At 59.2% G+C, this 18,372-nt stretch overlaps 1 protein-coding gene and 1 long non-coding RNA gene across 2 annotated transcripts in view; one reads left to right on the top strand and one right to left on the bottom strand.

The window, feature by feature from the left end:
* NSG1 (neuronal vesicle trafficking associated 1) overlaps positions 1–18,372 on the bottom strand; it is a 31,148-nt gene continuing 12,776 nt past the window's right edge. Inside the window, exons 4-5 of the mRNA XM_045474572.1 lie at positions 8,161–8,271; positions 1–1,368 (exon numbers count right to left, since the gene is read on the bottom strand). Of these exons, the coding sequence (XP_045330528.1) occupies positions 1,165–1,368; positions 8,161–8,271 (315 nt within the window). The 3' untranslated portion in view covers positions 1–1,164. The remainder of the gene's footprint in view (positions 1,369–8,160; positions 8,272–18,372) is intronic.
* On the top strand, positions 4,652–8,142 carry LOC123596188. Its single transcript, XR_006711587.1, has 3 exons — positions 4,652–6,961; positions 7,219–7,603; positions 7,795–8,142. It is a non-coding gene; the product is annotated as an uncharacterized LOC123596188 (long non-coding RNA).

Below are 18,372 nucleotides of genomic sequence, written 5' to 3'. Positions count from 1 at the left end.
TGCGGATGCCTTGTTTCCATTTAATGGTTTTACACACGTAGCTTAGCTAACTGGCAATTTTGTAAACATATCCTTTAATGTCAAGATTCAGCTTGAAATGTAACTTTACAAAGATCGTGAATTGAAATGTCCTCATTGGATCTGCAAGTTGCCACACCAGCCCCTCCCAGCCTCCCCTGCCTGCTTCTTACATGAAAAGATTTCTAGTTTACAAAATAAAAATCAGTCTTGGCTTCCCAGCAATTACATTTTGACTTTGCCAACACAAATAAGGTCTTAAAAACTAACTTGCTAACAGGGCTGTTGGTGCAAATTTATTCATTAACAGGACAGAACAAAAAAGACCAAAGGGTGTCGCTCCCATTCAACGTCACAGAGCAGACGGACTACCTACAGGGGCCCGGAGTTCCTCAGGCCCGTGGCCCAGGGTCCTCCCACAGCCCCTCACCACACGTGCTGGGACACTGGACCCGGTCTACATGCGCCGGCCTGAAGCACGGTGCTCTCCGCACCAAGGTGCCAGCCAGCTTCATGGGGCAGAATAGAGCCTCCCGAGCGGGCCCTCCTGCAGGACACTCGGACGCTTCGGAGTGGGTGCGGGGAAGGGAAGGGCGCACCCGCTACCGGACGTCCCGTTTCCTTCCTTCTCTGCACCTCTCACTGCCATACGTCATGGTGATGGCCCAGCTGCCGCCTGATTGAAGGTGGGAAGAAATCTGAAGTACAGCTTGCCCTTAACCAAGTGGGGACCCGTCTAAATATGGCTGTGGAGTAAGGTCTGCAAACAGCAGTGCGGTGGGGAGGGGGAGGGCGATAAAAAAATCGATTCCACAAAACGCATTATTTATCTGAATCCAAACCCCTTGCATATCCAGTGTAAATTTACTTTCTGATGGCATCCCATAAATCCCAGTAAAGTAGCTAAATTAAGATTCCTTAACATGGAACGTGGTGTCACAGCTCTTAAAGCAATGCTGATATGCACTTGATCTTATGCCCATGAGCGGTCGGCAGCAAGTTTTATTGGCAAAGCAGCATTAGCAAACAGAAGCGGTTGCACCATAAATGAGTAACCTCTAAATTATCGGTAATTATATTTAACGAAACGTCCCTCCAAGTCCCTTTGTTACCTTCGAGTGACACATTGTGAGGAACCTGCCCGTCTCACTGAGCTGACTTGTCAGCGGCTTCAGTCTCCTGCTCGGACAGCTTCTCTTCCGACAGAACCGACATCCAGGGTGAGACGGAGCGTGTGATGCTCTGCTTGGCCAGGTTGTAGTGGTTGATGACGGTGTAAAACTTCTCCCGGGCACTGGAGTCTTGCTCCGCGTAGTAGCTCTCCAAGCCTTCTGGAATGCACTGGGTGTTCTGAAAGACAAGGGGCCGTGGAGACGCACGTCTCGATGCTGCGGGGATGCCGGAGGGTCTCCGGTGAACACCCCCCAGGTGTTTACGGGGACCTTCCCTGGGCTTAGAGGAGAAACGCAGCCCAGCCACCGCCTGCACTGGTCCCACCGCGACAGGACAGACATCTTTAGCGAGGCCGTGACACAGCGGGGCTTGGGCCGCAGGGGCACAATGAGCTGTCCTGCTTCGCTAAAGACCTTCCACTAGTTGTCATTTACGTTACATCTACTAGAAAATACTTTGGACCTGTCTGCTGGAAACACAGATAGTAAAAGAAGGGAAGTCAGGAAAACCTCCTGGGAGCTAGATCTTTAGTGGGCCTTCTCCAGAGGAGGGGGTCGGAGGAGGGAGCGCCCTCGAGGCAGAGGTGGTGGGCCTCACAGACAGGACAGTGCCAGCAGGGTGAGGGCACTGGGAAGGACGGCTGGGGTCAGACGGCCACACAAGGGCTAGAAGTCCCGTCAGGGAGCTGGTGTGACCTTGTGACCCAGAAAGCAGGAGCCCAGACAGCAATACGGGGGGGGGGGGGGGGGGGCAAGGGAGTGGGCTATCCCAGGCAGCTGTCCACGAAGGAAGAGGCTTCGTCCCTACAGGCCACGGAACCCTGAAGGGGCCTGGGGTCGGGGAGTCCAGTCCATAGCTCTCATCAGCTGGTAAAAGGGCCCGGACCCCAGAGAGATCCCGCACCCAAGGCTGCCTTTCCTGGTGGGTCCAGGAGCCGACCCAGGCCACTGGGCCACCACAGCTGACATGGCCCGAGCACACCATACACGTGCAGCTCACCGGGCCCACGAGCGAGGTGGGCGGGGCTGCGGATGATCAGCTTCCACGGCGCATTCTCCCGAGCCAAGCAGGCGCTTGGTGCCAAACTAACGACTACGCTTCCCAGCTCCTGGCAGCCAGGCCAGAGGGACGGGCGTGGATGCCCACCCTCCACCTCTCCCGCGGCCCTTTCTCGCTGGCTTTGACTGCCCAGAGGCGGAGAATGCCCTGGGGGGCTGGCAGGGCAGCACAAGACAGAATCGGGGCTCCAGGATGATCTCACAGAACCGCCTCCCCCCCCCCCCCCCCCCCGCCTTCTGCCTGGAGCCTTCATGTGAGAGAGACGGACCTCCCGCCTCGTGGAAGCCACGTTACCTGTGTGTCTGAGCAACCAAAGCAATACACGAATGCCACAGCCTCTTCCTCAGTGAGGGGAGACCACAGCAAAGACGGGTGCCTGGCCTTGGCCACCTCCACACTCACCAGAAAGAGTCTGAGGACCCAGGCTCTCTGCCCACCGCTAAGGGTCTGACTCAGCACCTCTGTATCCTTAAACCTCCCCAGATGATTCTGAGGCTCCGCACGCTGCACGCGGTGTCTCGGCCAAGGCCGCCCCGCTGGCGGGCGCACCGCCCAGATCTGAAGCCCAGGCACCATCCACGGCACTCTGACCAGTTAACTCCTGGGGCTTCGCAAGACGCCCAGCGGCGCAGACCGTCCGTTCACCTCTCCTGGGCAAGCGCCTAGTGGAGAAGGTGACAGGATCTTTGATGACATCATCTCTGGCCACCTCGGGCCATCGCCAGGCCGGCCGGCCACAGCTGCTGCACCTCAGACGTGGGCGCTGGGAGACACGAGTGCCGGCCCGGGATGCACCAGGGGAGCCTCGCCCTGGCCTGGGCCCAGCTCTTCCTCGGTCTCTAAAACCCAACGGCAGGTGAAGAAGGCTGCTCCTTGAGATCTGCCCGCAGATGTAATGCCCACCTGCCACTTCCCCGGCAGCAGAGAAAACGGGACTGGGGTTCCGCCACCCATGCTTCCTCCTCCTGACCTTCTTCCTCCTCCCGACCTTCTCTCTGTACCTGACAGCTGGCCAGGCGCTTCCCATGCACGTTCTCTCGCTGCGAGGCAGGTGCCGTTAGCCCCGTTTTCCAGCCGGGGCAGGTGAGACCCGGAGACGCAAAGGCACAGCAGAGTGCCCAGCGCCCCACATGGTGTCGCTGTGGGAGGCCACCAACAGGTGACCCGCTGGACTCCCGAATCGAGAAGAGTGAGAAGTGAAACAGTCTGCCCCAGGGCCGGCGGGGCAGAACGTTCTTTTCCCGGAGCCCCGGCAGTGTCTGGTTCAGCCAGAGCTCAAGCCCCAGCTCGGGCGCACACAGGCCTCGGGAACGCGGCTCGGCTCCCCACGCCCTGCCTGCACTACCGGCTCAGCCTTCGGCACCTTCACAGGCGAGCGACACACTGTGACGTCGCCCTCTGAACCCCGAGGCCTCCGTAGTGGGCGGCTCCACACAGCCCGGCCCCTGCTCGGTGCCAGAAACAGCAACACGGGGCAGAGCACACGACTTGTGCAGAGAAAGCAGGGATGACGCCCCCGTCACAGAAAAGCTCCCACCGCTCAGACGTAGCAGCCGCTCGTGATCGGGGTCCCTCTCCGCCCGGATGGCTCTCCTGGGATGCCGGCCTCGTGTCTAGGACGAGGATGGCTGGGGGTTGGCTGTCCCTCAGGTGGGCTGTCCAGCAGGGTCAGGAGCTGTGCCGGGCACCAGGATCACCGAAAGGAACACGCCAGAGCCCGGGCCACGGGCCCTACGCTACCTACTAGCCCCCGTGCCCCTCCCCGGGGCCTTCACTCAGGAGACCCGCTGTGCTCCTCCGACACCGAGAAGTGGCGGGTCTGGCCCCTCAGGGGAGTGAGGTCGGGGCCTCCTCGGGTGGCTGCTGACGGATGGAGGCTGTCGTGCCTGGTCCGGTGCCCGGCCCACGAGCTACCATTTCATCACTGCTGGGTCTGGGAAGACAGTGAAGGGGTACAGACAGCACTGGGGTCTTGCAGGGGTGGACGACACGTCCACACGCCTCTGTTCCCCAGGATGGACCCTGCATGCCAGGCGGGTGCCGTGGGTACTTCCCTGTTGGGTAACCCAGAGACGAGTGACCGCCGCGGACAGCGGAAAGGGGACGGAATAAACGCGTGCTCTCCCCTCAACCCAGTCCTGCCCCGCCAGTGGAGAACAGTCCTCCTCTGGTCAAAGGATCAGAACCACCTTCCGGGAGCACGGAGGACTATTTCCAGAAGAGAAAGGACAAAGGACTGCGGCGTGCCCCACACCCCGCTCTGCCTGTCCAGCCCGTCGGTGGGCCAGGCGGCGGCTTCAGAGTCGGCCCACGCTGCAGGCCAAGTTCACCACAGTTCCTCCCGCTCTGAGCCTCGGCGCCCCCCCCCCCCCCCCCCCCCCCCCCGTTTACGAGATGGGTGGCCGTGAGGACTGTGGTCTGCGATGGGCAGCTCGGGCAAGAAGGCAGGATGTGTCCACGCTCACCCACGCCCACATCCGGGTGTCAGGAAGCAGCTGCCCCCGTCCGGCAAGGCAGGTGGCCACCCCCCCCCCCACCAGCCGCACTGCCACCTGTGCTCCGTCCTCTCCCCCTGCCACTCGCCAGCACCCGCCGGGCAGTGTGGGACTCCACTCCGGTCCAGGACAGGGCCTCCAGGCCTAAGAGAGTGGCCCTGCCCTCGGGGCACCAGGCCAGGACGACGGGCGGTTCTGCCACTGCCCGCACGCGGGCCGCAGGAAGCAAATGCGGGGCAAGCACCACGGTGGGCAGGTGGCAGGTGAGAACCCCAGTTGCGAAGTAGCATGGGGCCAGGGGCTCCCCAGTATGTTCTGACCCGGCCCCCATCAGGCCAGAATCACAGCCACACGTCCCCCTGAGGGGGGCCCTGCCCCTCATCTCTCAGCCATGAAGGCAAATGACCGTCACACCAACGAGGTGATCCAAGGAAGCGTGTTCCAGCCCCCGGCACACGGTCAGCACTGGCAAGTGTTCCTCGGGCACGAACTCCACCGAGAGAACGGGGGTGTCTGACCGTCTGCGTCAACACGCAGGGCCGGGCAGTTTCCCAGTACGTGGAAACCCTCCCGTGAAACTCCTATGACGGCTTCACGGTTTCAAGAAAAAGGCAGGAACTTAGCACCCGCCCCCGCCCCTGCCCACCTGTCAGGACGGGACACTCTGGCCGGGAGGCCTGGCCACAAGGAGCCTCCCCTCACCCGCAGCGCAGGTGCCTGCCCTCTGCTTTGTGCCAGGACCTCTGCGGCACCCGTGCCCATCAGCCCTTCCCACGGGCCACCCTCCGGCTCTGGGGTCAGCAGGACCCAGCCCAGTCTGTGGCCTCAGTCCAGGAGCAGGCCCTCGCCACCGCGGGCAAAATGGACTCCTCACTCAGTCTGCACCCTAGGTGACCTGGAATCGGTGACCCCGGGCACGCACAGTCACCCTGGCCGCCTCTCTGCCCTAGCACTGGGTATCTGCCCGTCTGCTCGCCACTTGTCTCCCCACCGGAACACCGGCCCCACGGACAGGGCCTGGACTCCTCCTGTCCTGCACCACATGCCCAGCACCCAGCAGGGCTCCCCACAGGAAGCACTGAATAAATATGTACGAAGGACCCGTGGGGGGTGACCTTGGGGCACAAGGAAGATCGTGTCCGTGCTGCATCTAACCACCGATACAACGGGGATCTACTGGTACCTACCCAGGTTTTGGGGAGCATTCAGAAATCCCCGTGTGAAAACCCCTGTGAACCGTCAGGTCTGTGTGTGACGTGTACAATCGCAAAACAGGCGGAAAGGCAGGGAGGGAACTTCGGCACACATCGCACTTCTCCCCCCTCCAGCTTCAGCCAAGGGCTCTTGGACCCAGACTAATAGTTCTCCAGCCCTCCAGCTGTCCTTCCAGGAAGGACATCTGCCCCCAATTAGATGGAAACGCCAGTGGAAGATGCCCAAGTCCCAAGGGACGCAGCTACGGAACACTCACTTGGTGCCGGCTGGGCACCAGGATCACCCGTCCCGGCCTCTGAACGCACAGGCACCTGCCCCCTTCCCTGCCAGGACTCTCAGAACCAGGCCTTCATCTCTGACTCCACCTGCCTGTGCCAGCAGAACTTGGCCTTGCAGGGAGGGCGGGGCAGCTTCAGGCTGCACCCTCCTCCTCCGTGCAGGACGCGTGCCCCGGGCCCAGAGAAAGAGCCAAGACGCGGACCCTGCGTCCTCCTGATGGAGCCGCTGGCCCCTGTTCTTTGTGAGCAGCCCGTCTAGTCCCACGAAGCTGTCCTCTGCACACGTGGGTCCCGTCAGGGCACCGTGCCCACATCTGCTCTGCTTCCTCTCCATGACCTCGGCCCCCCTGCGTCACCCAGCCCTGGACCAGGCTCTCCCCTGCATCCCAGAGTCACTCTTCAGCCTTATGTCACGTGGGTGTCCTCTCCATCCCCAGCACCCTGCCGAGTCTCTTCCCAGGCTCCCTGCAGCAGCCTGCTGGGCCATCCCGCCAACCCTCCGGCCTCCCTGGGCCACTGAGTGTGAGTGGCCGTCCTGTCACTCCCCACCCTCCTCCACTCCGGGGGCCTCTGCCTGGCACCAGAGGTGGTGCACAGATTGGCCACAGCTGACTCATCCCCCGCTGCCTCCAGGCCGACCCTGCCTGCGTTCTGCCATCAACCGTGTTTGCCGCTCCCTTAGCCCACCTGGTCCGGCCCGGCCGGCCTCCGGAGTCTGCTGATGTACGTACTCGGTCAAGGCCAGCCCTGCCCTCCTCCAAGCCCCCCCAAGGCCTCTCGGCTGGTCTCCTGTAAACCGTGGTGCCTCCTCAGCCTCCAGATAGCCCGACCCAGGGTGTGGATGGGTCTGCTGAAAGGGTGGGGTGTGGGGGGGGTTCCCCGGGTCCCCAGGCAGCTCCCTCACTGGCCTCCTAGAGGCAACCTGACCACCCTTCTAGAAACTGCAGCGCCCGACCCTGCCTTGCTCTTTGGTTTTCCAGGGCTCATACACTAACTCAGAATACAACCAATTCCACGCGTCTTTTGAGGAGGGCAGGGAGCTTCCCAAAGGTGGGGGTCTCTACCCGATGGGCCCCGGCTGTGCGGCACCCGGAATACCAGCGGCAGCCACCGCACGTGGCACGCACAAAATGCATACCTGCCGGCCGGGGGAGGGCCGCAGGGTCAGAGCACTGCGCAAGGGCGACACGCCGGGAAGCGGGAGGTCTGTTGAGCCTGCTGCCCCGTGTGAGCCTTCTGCGTCCCTCACGGCCGCGAGACCCAAAGCAAAGCCACCCGGTGACGCGACAGACCAAGCCTGTCCGTGCACGTGCTCAGCACGGGCTTCTCCGGCTTTGATTTCGGCAACACCGGCCCCTGGAAATGGTAGCTTTTCCCTTCACGCTGGCTCTCGAGAGGTCAGAACCAAACGTGGGGGGTCAGGGTGGGGGGCCAGATGCCGCGCTGTGGGAACTGGGAGCAAGTCCACTGGGAGTACATCTTGCCTCCTCCTGCCTTCCCTCCTCCCTTCCATCTTCTCCACTCCTCCCCCGTGTAACCCTCTGTGCCACTTTCAGGCTTTCTGGAACAAGGCCGCGTCGCATCAGCAGAGCAGGCATTTCCACCAGCGTGGAGAGCTGGCCAAGCAGGCACCGGAGGGACAAGGACAGGCACGGGCGGGAGGTGGGGCGTGCCCAGCTCTGCTCCCCTTCCCTCTGGGCCTCTGCGCACGCCGCCGCCCCCCCCCCCACCCCCAGCGGAGGTCCGTTCCCAGAAGCTGCCTTGTTTACAGCTCCACCCTGCCTTCTCCCCCTGCCCCTCTGCCTCCCTCCCCTGCTCCCTTCCACAGGGGCCCCATCGCAGGCCACCCGAGGCCAGAGCAGGGCTGTGTCCCTCGGAGAAGGCACAGGGTAGGGGGTGGAGGGCCGGGGGCGGGGCCTTACCTTGAGGACGAAGCCGTCGGGGCAGGCACGGTCATATTTGTACACCTTGTAGACGACCAGGAAGACGACGCAGGTGAGGAAGGCCAGGGCAAAGAGGACCAGCACGGAGACCTGTGGGCAGAGGGGGGCCCGTCAGGGTGGCTGCGAGGACCACGTGTGGGGCGGCCGGACAGACGAGAGACAGTCTCTGGAGGGACGCAGCTGGAAAAGCCCCAGGAAGGCTTCAGCTGCATCACGCTTCACTGGACGTTTGGTACCGTCTGCGTTTTTCACGATCTCCACACGCCACCGTTATTTTAAGTGACCCGTTTTTAGGATTCCAGGCCCTGTGGGGAGAGCTCGGGTACAGGGATGATCAAGCGTCACGGACACTTTCTGCCTGCTGCCAGTTACTGAGGGGACGCGGCAGCCACCAGCTGTTCAGATGCCTCCTGCGCCTGGGGCCCCAGCCCTGCCCTCGGGAGCTGGGACCAGCTAGGCAGGAAAGACAGGATCTCGGGGGCCCCCATCACCTCTGCCCTCAAGTTTCCCGCATGCTCGGTTAATTGTGTCCCTCCTCAGAGGGCAGTCCCCACGAGCCCAGGTGTGGTGCTCGCCGTCACGGAGCGTGTGCTCCTCTGACATTTGCAGATCGACGTGTGACAGAACAGCGGGCGATCCGGCCCCCGCGGGAGGACACAGGGCATAGGGGACAACGCGACACCAGGTCCGGGCACTGGAGGTGCTCACCTGGCTGCTGGGAGCCCCCTGGCAGGGGCAGAGCACATCCGGAGGCTAAAAGGATGTGCAAAGGCACGGCCGGTCAGCTCGGGGGAGCGGGAGCCTTCCTGCTGACGGGCTGCCCCTCCCCACCCGGTTACAGAGGACTCTGAGGCTCCTGAGGAGGGGGACAGGTTCAGAGCCACGCGGCCCTGGGTGCTGGCACAGAGCAGCCCCCCTCCCCCTGGGGGCACGGCGGGCACAGCTGTGCCGCTTCCTGAGGCTGCACAAGAGGCCCAGGGGCGAGCCCTGTCCTGGCCTCAGGGGACCCGTGCCCGGGTCCCCCGACACCGCGGGGCCTCAGTTACCGTACAAGCTCTCCATCTGGGAAAGCGAAGGGTGGCGCTGGGCCTCACGGGATGTGTGGGGGAAGTTGGTACGCACTGCCCGCTCACCTGGAGGACAGACGGACAAACACTGGCCCGGCTGTGAACCGAAGTCACCAGCCCCATGCGGTCCCCTACGCCCGCCCCAGGCACCACGGCCCTGGTCTGACTGCTGGGCTGTGCCGTGCCACGCGGAAGCCCCCGAACCTCTCTGGTCCCCAGGCCCCTCGCCTGTGACACAAGACGACACTTCCCCACCTCCCAGTTGCCATGAGGATACGAGGGAGGAATGAACTGGACAGATGCCCACGAGGAACGGTAGGAACTACCACGGCGAGCGTTTCCCCATCGCTGGGCCCTACCTCCATTTCCCAGGCTCCATCCCCAGCCTTCAGAGTCCTTCTGAGGCCTGCAACTCGGCCTTGGCTGGACCCGGCCCAGTCTAGTGCTGGGCGGCACGGAGGTGAAGGGTGCAGCCCACTGTGCCTTCCTGGCGCGGTGCTGACACTCGTCACGCTCCAGGTGGCTCCCACGCCCTGGGGCCCAGGGGTGCCCAGACTTCTCCCTTCTCCCACACGCCCAACCCGGCCACCGCCTCCCCACTGCTCCCACCTCCCACTCACTGCAGCCGGGACACTTGTCCCCTGTGTCCCCTTGTTCAGGGAACAGCCCCTCAAGCCCCAGGCAGCCAAGAAATCTCCGCATCCCCTTCCCTGAGGCCCTTCCTGCCCATCCCTAAGTCCCACCCATCCCCATTCTCTGCCCCCCAAGTCCCTTCTTCCCGTGACCTCGCGACCCCCTCATCTGGACCATCAGGGCTGTCACCCTAAGGGTCAGAGGCCCTCCGCCTGCCTGGACAGCCTGTGTTGCACGTGGAGCCCGTGCCTGACACAGGGACGGGAGATGAAGTCACAGGTGCTTCGGGGCTCAAAGTGCCCGTAGGAAAGGCCACTGGGTTCCGGTGGTGACTGCACTACACGGCAAGAACGCAGCCTCAGACCCCAGACGGCCCAGGGAGGCCAGAGGCGGCAGGGCGCGGAGCTGAAGGAGGTCAGATCCGCACAGGCGGATGGGGGGGGGGGGGGGGGGGGCGGCGGCCGGGACACCTAGGCTTTCCGGCAAGAGCCGCCTTGCCTCTGGCGACACCTGGGACAGGCTCCTGCCCACCAGGGGCAACGAGAGGACCCGGCTCCCAGGCCTGGCGGGAGGGCTACAGACACGCGCGGTGCTCCTGAGGACGGCGGGCGCTGCGGAAGGACGCGTCTGCCCTGGCCGCTGCCCCGTCCCCACTGTCGCGCCTGCGCGGGCGGCCCGGCTCACGGTCCAGGCCACAGGGCCCCCCTCACGCCCGCGCCCTGTCCTTCCCGAGGGCCCCCCCGCCCCCCGCCCCACGCTCACCCAGGCTGCTGCTCAGCCGCACCTGCCCTGCCCGGGACCCAGCCATCTGCTGGCAGCCCCTGGGGGCAGCTCGGGGGGCTCCGCGAGGTCGAGAGCAGCTGCTGCTTCTGCCAGGGTGGTCGGTGAGAAGAGCTGCGTTTGACAGAACTGGTTTCCTTCACAAGCCTTCGTGTTTTATTTTGGGCATTTGAAAACATCGTTCCAAGAAGTCCAGAGCACAGCACACAAGAGGTTAAGAGGCCCTGTTAGAATGTTATCTCCTCGGGGCGCCCGGAGGGGGTGGCCGGGGGCTCAGTTGGTTGAGCGTCTTGACTTCAGCTCAGGTCACAATCTCATAGTTCGTGGGTTCAAACCCCATGTTGGGCTCTGTACTAACAGCGTGGAGCCTGCTTCCAATTCTCCCTCCCTCACTCCCTGTCCTTTCCGCACTCATGCTCACTCTCTGATAAATAAAGTAAACAAACAAACAAACCCTTTAAAAAGTAAAATAAAGGGGCGCCTGGGTGGCGCAGTCGGTTAAGCGTCCGACTTCAGCCAGGTCACGATCTCGCGGTCCGTGAGTTCGAGCCCCGCATCAGGCTCTGGGCTGATGGCTCAGAGCCTGGAGCCTGTTTCCGATTCTGTGTCTCCCTCTCTCTCTGCCCCTCCCCCGTTCATGCTCTGTCTCTCTCTGTCCCAAAAATAAATAAACATAGAAAAAAAAATTTTTTTTTAAAAAGTAGGGGCGCCTGGGTGGCGCAGTCGGTTAAGCGTCCGACTTCAGCCAGGTCACGATCTCGCAGCCCGTGAGTTCGAGCCCCGCGTCAGGCTCTGGGCTGATGGCTCAGAGCCTGGAGCCTGTTTCCAATTCTGTGTCTCCCTCTCTCTCTGCCCCTCCCCCGTTCATGCTCTGTCTCTCTCTGTCCCAAAAATAAATAAACGTTGAAAAAAAAAAAATATTTAAAAAAAAAAAAAAAAAAAGTAAAATAAAATCGGGGCACCTGGGTGGCTCAGCGGGTTGAGCATCCGACTTTGGCTCAGGTCATGATCTCATAGTTCATGAGTTCGAGCCCTGCGTCGGGCTCCGTGCTGATAGCTCAGAGCCTGGGGCCTGCTTCGGATTCTCTGTCTCCCTCTCTCTCTGCCCCTCCCTAACTCACACTTACTCTCTCTCTCAAAAATAAACATTAAAAAAAATTTTTAAAAAGAGTATTATCTGCTCAACAAAGTATTAGACTGAATTCAATAATGTATTAAAAGGATCACAGAGCATAAGAGGGTACACCGATTCCAGGGAGGCAGGCACCTTCAGCACCCACGATGTGATACATCACATGAATAAAACGAAGGATAAAAAACACATGATCATCTCAGCATATGGAGAAAAAGCATTTGACAAAATTCAATATCCACTTACGATAAAAACACAGTGGGTATAGAGGGAACACGCCTCAACGTAATAAAGGCCACACAGGACAAGCCCACAGCTAACGTCATAATGGTGTAAAGCTAAAAGCTTTCCCTCTAAGATCAGGAATGAGACAAGGATGTTGACTCTCACCACTTCTGTTCAAGATAGTATTGAAGTCCTCACCACAGCACCTGAGAAAAATAAAAGGCACCCAAATTGGAAAGGAAGGAGTAAAACTATCACCCTTTGTATGACGACATGACATTATACATAGAAAACTTTAAGGACTCCACCAAATCACTCTCAGAACTAATCAACAATTCAACAAATTTGTAGGACACAAAATACAGAGCTGTAGTGTTTCTATACATAAACAGCAAACTACCTAAAAAAGAAAACGATCTCATCTGTATTTCCATTTAAAAGAATCAAATACCTTGGGATAGATTTAACAAGGAGGTGAAAGCTCTGTGCCTTGAAAACTTTAAGACACTGATGAAAGAATGTGAAGACACAAATAATGGAAAGGTAGTCTGTGTTCATGGTTGGGGAGAATTAATATTGTTCACATTGCACAGAGCAATCTACAGATTCAATGCAATCCCCTGTCAACGTCCCAGTGGCATTTTTCACAGAAATAGAACAATCTTCAAATCTGGATGGAACCACAAAAGACCCCGAATAAGCAAAGCAATCTTGAGAAAGAACAAATCTGGACGTATCCTGCTCCCTGATTTCAAACTATATTACAAGGCAACAGCAATCAAAACAGTCTGGTACTGGCATAAAAACAGAACGGAGAACCCAGACATAAACCCACACATAGTCAACTGACTTACAACAAAGGAGGCAAGAACATACACCGGAGAAAGGACAGTCTCTTCAATAAATGGTGTTGGGAAAATTGGAGAGGCACATGCGAAAGAATGCAACTGGACCGCTTTCTTACATAATACACAAAAACTAACTCAAAAGCAGTTAAAGACATATGACCTGTAACCATAAAACTCCTAGAAGGTTAAGGCTCCTTGACACTGGTCTTGGCGATGATTTTTTAAATCTGACCCCAAAAGCAAAGGCAAACACAGGCAACAATAAATGAGTGGGACTAGATCACGCCAAAAAGCTTCTGCACAGCAAAGGACACCATCAACAAAATGGAAACGCCAACCTCCTGTGTGGGAGAAAATACTTACAAGTCAAAAATCTGACAAGGGGCAAGAATCCAAAATATGTAAGAACTCCTACAATCTAATGGCCAAAACCCAAACAATCTAACTTTTTAAATGGGCAGAGCATCTGAACAGACATTTTTCCAAAGGAGACCTGTGGATGGACCACAGGACCGTGAAAAGGTGCTCGACGTCGATCACCAGGGAATCAAAACCGCAGGGAGCGACCCCTCACACCTGTCTGAATGGCTGTTACGAAAAAGATAAGAGACAGCAAGTGCCAGAGAGGATGCAGAGAAACAGGAAGCCTTGAGCACTGGTAGAAAAGCAAACCGGTGCGGCCACTCTGGAGGACAGTATGGCATCTCCTCCGCCAGTTAACACCAGACTTGCTGTGTGATCCGGCAATTCTGTTTCGGGGTACATACCCTAAAGAAGTGAAAGCAGGGACCCAAACAGTCGGTACAAATACACCGTTTTCATATCCGCCTTATCCACAGCAGCCAAGACGCGGAAGCAACCTAAGTGTCCATGGATGGACGAGAGGGTGAAGAAAAGGTGGTGTGTGTGTGTGTGCGTGTTGCACACACACACACACAATGGAGTAGTATTCAGCCAGAAAAAGAAGGAAATCCTGTCCTTTGCGACAACAAGGATGGACCTTGAGGGCATTATGCTAAACGAAGAGAAAGACAAGTACCTTATGAGCTCACCTCTGTGTGGAATCTGAAACAAAAAAAACAAGCTCGGGTGGGGCCCCTGGGTGGCTCAGTTGGTTGGGCCTCCCACTTCGCCTCAGGTTAACGATCTCACAGTTCATGGGTTCGAGCCCTGCATCGGGCTCCGTGCTGATGGCTCAGCGCCTGGAGCCTGCTTCAGATTCCATGTCTCCCTCTCTCTCTGCCCCTCCCCTGTTCGCACTCTCTCTCTCAAAAAATAAACAAACATTTAAAAAAAAATGTTTGAAAAAAATTAGAAACAAAACAAAAAAAAACTCGGAGATACAGCGACCAGATCGGTGGGGTAAGCGAAATGGGTGAAGGTGGTCAAAGGTACAAACTTCTAGTTTTAAGGTAAGTAAGTCCTGGGGATACGATAGAGAATAATAATACTGTGTTGTATGTTTGAAAATGGCTAAGAAATTAAACCTTGAAAGTTCTCATCACATGCACAAACTGTAGCTGTGTGGTGATGGTGTTCCCTGGACTCCATTTTGGTGATCATTTCACGACACGTACAAATACGGAGTCTCTGCGTCTCACTCCTGAAGTTAATGGTGTGTGTACAACAGTTCTCAATTAAAATCCATACGCACGCACACACGATCTCACGTCCTAAGGCAGTCTTTAACCTGTCCCTTGAATTTGGAAGCTGCGACTGTGTTTGGTTCACGGCGCCCCATCTGTTTAGGTTTAAAAATAAGCCCCATCTCTCGGTGGGGAACCACTCTCCTCTTGGAACCCGGCCTGGGCCTTGCAACCAGGATTCCCAGGCCTGATGACCGAGGAGCCCACGGAACCAAGGAAAGCGAACGTGACGGTTCCCGGAAGACTCAAAGGAGGGAGGCAGAGAAATCCAGGGACAGTCGGGAGGTGGCGCCTGGTGTAGCAAAGCCCTTCCCCTGCGGGTTGTCCCCGCTCTTTCCCCCACACCTCTGCAAACTCCAAGCCTCTCCTGGGCCCCAGGGTCTGCACAAACCTGGGAAGTGCCCCATGGTCGGAAGAGAAATGTGGGTTTCCTACTCACCACCTGGCATAGGGCACCCCTGCGGTTATCGTGGCCTGAGGAGAGAGCCCCGGGCCTTTCCAGAAAGATCCCCAGCCGGCTCAGAATTGGCTCCTGGCTCTGCCACCTGCCAGCTGTGTGCCTAAGCAGGTCACCTGCGTATCTTATGTCTGCAGGCGGGGAACAAAGCCTCGTGCTCTTACATGTTTATCAGGAGAATGACTAGGGATCAGGGCTCTGAAGAGATGTCAGCCTCATGTGCGAGGCCCATTATGGGTTAAACTGTGTCTTCCCCTCCCCAAAATATAGAAGTTCTACACCCTGCTACCTTTGAATGTGGCCTTATTTGGAAATAGGGTCTTTGCAGATGTGATTAAGTTGAGGTCATCAGGGTGGGGCCTAACCCAATTTGACAGTGTCCTTATGAAAGGGGAGACAGGACACAGAGACCTACGTGCAGGGAGAAGCTCGAGAAGATAGAGGGTGGGAGGGACGTGTCTGTAAGCCGAGAGCCGCCAGGAGCCACCAGAAACCAAGAAGAGGCAAGGAAGGACTCCCCTCCAGCCTTCAGAGGGAGCACGTGCCCGTCGATACCCGTATCTGGGCTTCTGACCCTCAGAACAGAGACACGCCCCGTCTGCTGGCTAAGCCCCCAGCAGTGAACCTGCCATGGCGGCCCCGAGGGCTGGAGCTGTTTGGGGGGGGGGGGGGAGGGGGCAGGGCTGGCTCGCATCCCCTGAGGTGTTCTCTGTCTGCTGCCATCCCTGTCCCTTCCCCAGCACGCCAGGTTGGGTCACCGGCTCTCCTCCTCGCCCTTTGAAGCCCTGGCCAGGCCCCTGCCTCCCCTCCAGGAAGGCTCTGGAACATCCCAGCGTCTCCCAGCACCAGCAGCACAAGCATGGACACCGCACAGCCCAGCATCTACTGTTTCCGTGCTTCAAGTGAAACGAAACTGTGTCCCAGTTTGGAGAGTGTCACCAACCTCCCTGCTCCCGTGAGACAGCTAGGCACATTCTAGAAAGAAGTGTGAAATTACTTAGAGCCGTTTCCCGGGAGTACCCTTTAGGCTGTTTCCTACGTCGACACACCCTGACCAGAAGCATCCTGGGGAGCCCCCAGCCGCCAGCGGCCCCACCTTTCAACCAATTCCAGAATAGTCTGACTAGAAGATAAACTGGCCACTCGCTGTCCAACGCCCTGGGTTGTCAAGAGCCCTGGGTTCCAGGCCCGCCAGGCCCACACGCATCGTGACTCCGGAAAGGGCACGTGACCCCTCTCCGCCGGGAAGTGGCCATGCCAGCCCAGCCCCCGGGTTTACGGTGGGGAGCCCAGGAGACCCCAGCTGGGCAGTTGGGGGTGGGCAGGGCGAGCCCTTGCTTCACAAAGCCCATCCCCTCACGGTGTTGCAGCACCGGGACCCAGAAGATGCTCAGAGACCATCGCATCTGGCACCTTGATGTGTGACGGAGGCCCGGTCGCTGAAAAGGCAGCACCTTCGAGTCGAGCCAACGAGACCCCCAGGTAGTCCGACGAGCCCAGGGACACACGCAGGCAGCGAAGCAGCAGCCACGTGCAGTGGCCCAGCCTGAGCACAAAAACAGGGGCGGAACCATGGCCGTGTTAGAATCCCAGGAGCCTCTGAGGATCCCAACACCAGGACCCCACCCAGAGCGAGGCAGCAGAAGACGGGGGGCGGGGGGGGGGGGGGCAACGACTAGACCTCAGTAGCATTTAAAACTTCCCAGACACTTCCTGTGCACAATCTAAGCTGAGGACGGGGTAAACGGAGGAACCCCTTCTGCATGGGATTCCTGGAGCCTGAGGGCTGCTGAGCTCCCCTCCCCCCACCCAGCCTGGGCACTCCTGTGCCGAAACACCAGTATTAAGGGTAGCTCCAGAGACTGCCACCACGCTCTGCGCTTTAGCACACGGTTAACCACGGCTCGTGGACTCCTCCTGACAGCTCCCGAAGGCAACACCATGGGCTGCGTTTTACCCTCGGGGACGCTGAGGCTCAGACGCGTAGGTGACCGGCCCAGGGCACACCGGCTGGGTAAGCCGAGTGGTGTCTCCCAAGGACATCCAGGTCCTAACCCCCGGAACCTGTGCACATCATCTTCTGTGCAAAAAGTGACTCTGCCCCTGCGAGGACACCTCCTGGAATATCCGGGTGGGTGTGAGCGAAGTCCCAGGCGTCCTGACGGGAGGGAGCAGAGGAGACAGAGCAGGGACTGGAGGATGCCGGGCCAGGTGGAAGAAGGGGCCACGAGCCAAGAAGCGTGGGGGCCGTGGCTCTGGCGGCTCCAAAAGCCCAAGAGACTGAGCCCCCCAGCGGGAGCACCCGCCAACACCCGGATGCAGCCCAGTGACACTGACTCGGGGCTTCTGACCCCCCAGGACCGTAAGAGAATCCGTGCGTGTTGTCCTGAGCCACCCAGGTGGTGGCACTTTGTTACAGACGCCCCCGGAGCGCAAGGCCCCAGCGCGCGCCGAGGGAGACAGGGAGTCACTGGACCCAGCTGGCCGGCGGCCCATCTTCTCAGCGAGTACTTACGGAGCAGCCCCCGGGCACCCGGAGCCAACCCCGAGCATCCCCACGTCAAATGGAGCACAAGTTCCATTGCCAGAGGTGCCAGTCGGTCTGGGTTTTGTGAAGCAAACGATCACACACAGGAAGGAGGGGGGCCCCGGGGCTGCTGTGCCCCCCACGGGCTCCTGGAGGCCTGGAGAGCCTGGGCTGCCAGACGGACGGTGCCTGCTGTTGCCTGCGCTCGGGCGGGGCTGTGGGCAGGGGTGGGGGGCAGGGAGCCCCCGCGCTGGAGAAGCACCTTTCCTTAGAAGCAGGGCTGTTCTTTCAGAGCCGTCGTCTCTGCTGGGCACCCCGGGGCCCAGTGCTGGCGATGGACGCTTTCCCTGGCCCACAAAAATGGTATGATGATAATGGGTCCAGCCTGGATTATATTCTTCAGACCGAGACAGTCATATGCTAATGTCCTGTTTTCTTTTCCTAAGGATGAAGGGGCTTACAAAGGCAAAAAAAAAGGGCCCCAAGGCCTTGCCTTCTTCCACCTACGGAATCCCAGGTGGCTGGTGGACATTCTCAAGAAGGTGGCTACCTTGACTTGTCCTTGGCCCCACCGCATCAGCCCTGCTCTCCGCTGCGTGGTGTGAACTCATCACGACTCGGGGGGGGGGGGGGCAGGAGGAGGAGGGGAATCCCTACTGTGCTTGGGGAAGACGTGGGGGCGGGGGGGGGGTTTGGGTCTCGGAGGAGGAGCTCATGAGGGCAGCAAGGGTGGAAGGCGTGTTTGCAGAGGAAGAAGGCTGTGCCAAAGCCCAGAGCATCAAGGGACGCAGTGCGTTCGGCCAGGGTGGCTGGCACATCACATGTCCTGCAGGAGGGGACCCAAGCCAGGTGACACAGGTCCCTGTCTGCCACATC

This window comes from Leopardus geoffroyi, chromosome B1, assembly GCF_018350155.1.
Source record: "Leopardus geoffroyi isolate Oge1 chromosome B1, O.geoffroyi_Oge1_pat1.0, whole genome shotgun sequence".
In the NCBI taxonomy this organism is placed as follows: Eukaryota; Metazoa; Chordata; class Mammalia; order Carnivora; family Felidae; genus Leopardus; species Leopardus geoffroyi.
This window is presented reverse-complemented; position numbering and strand designations above follow the sequence as displayed.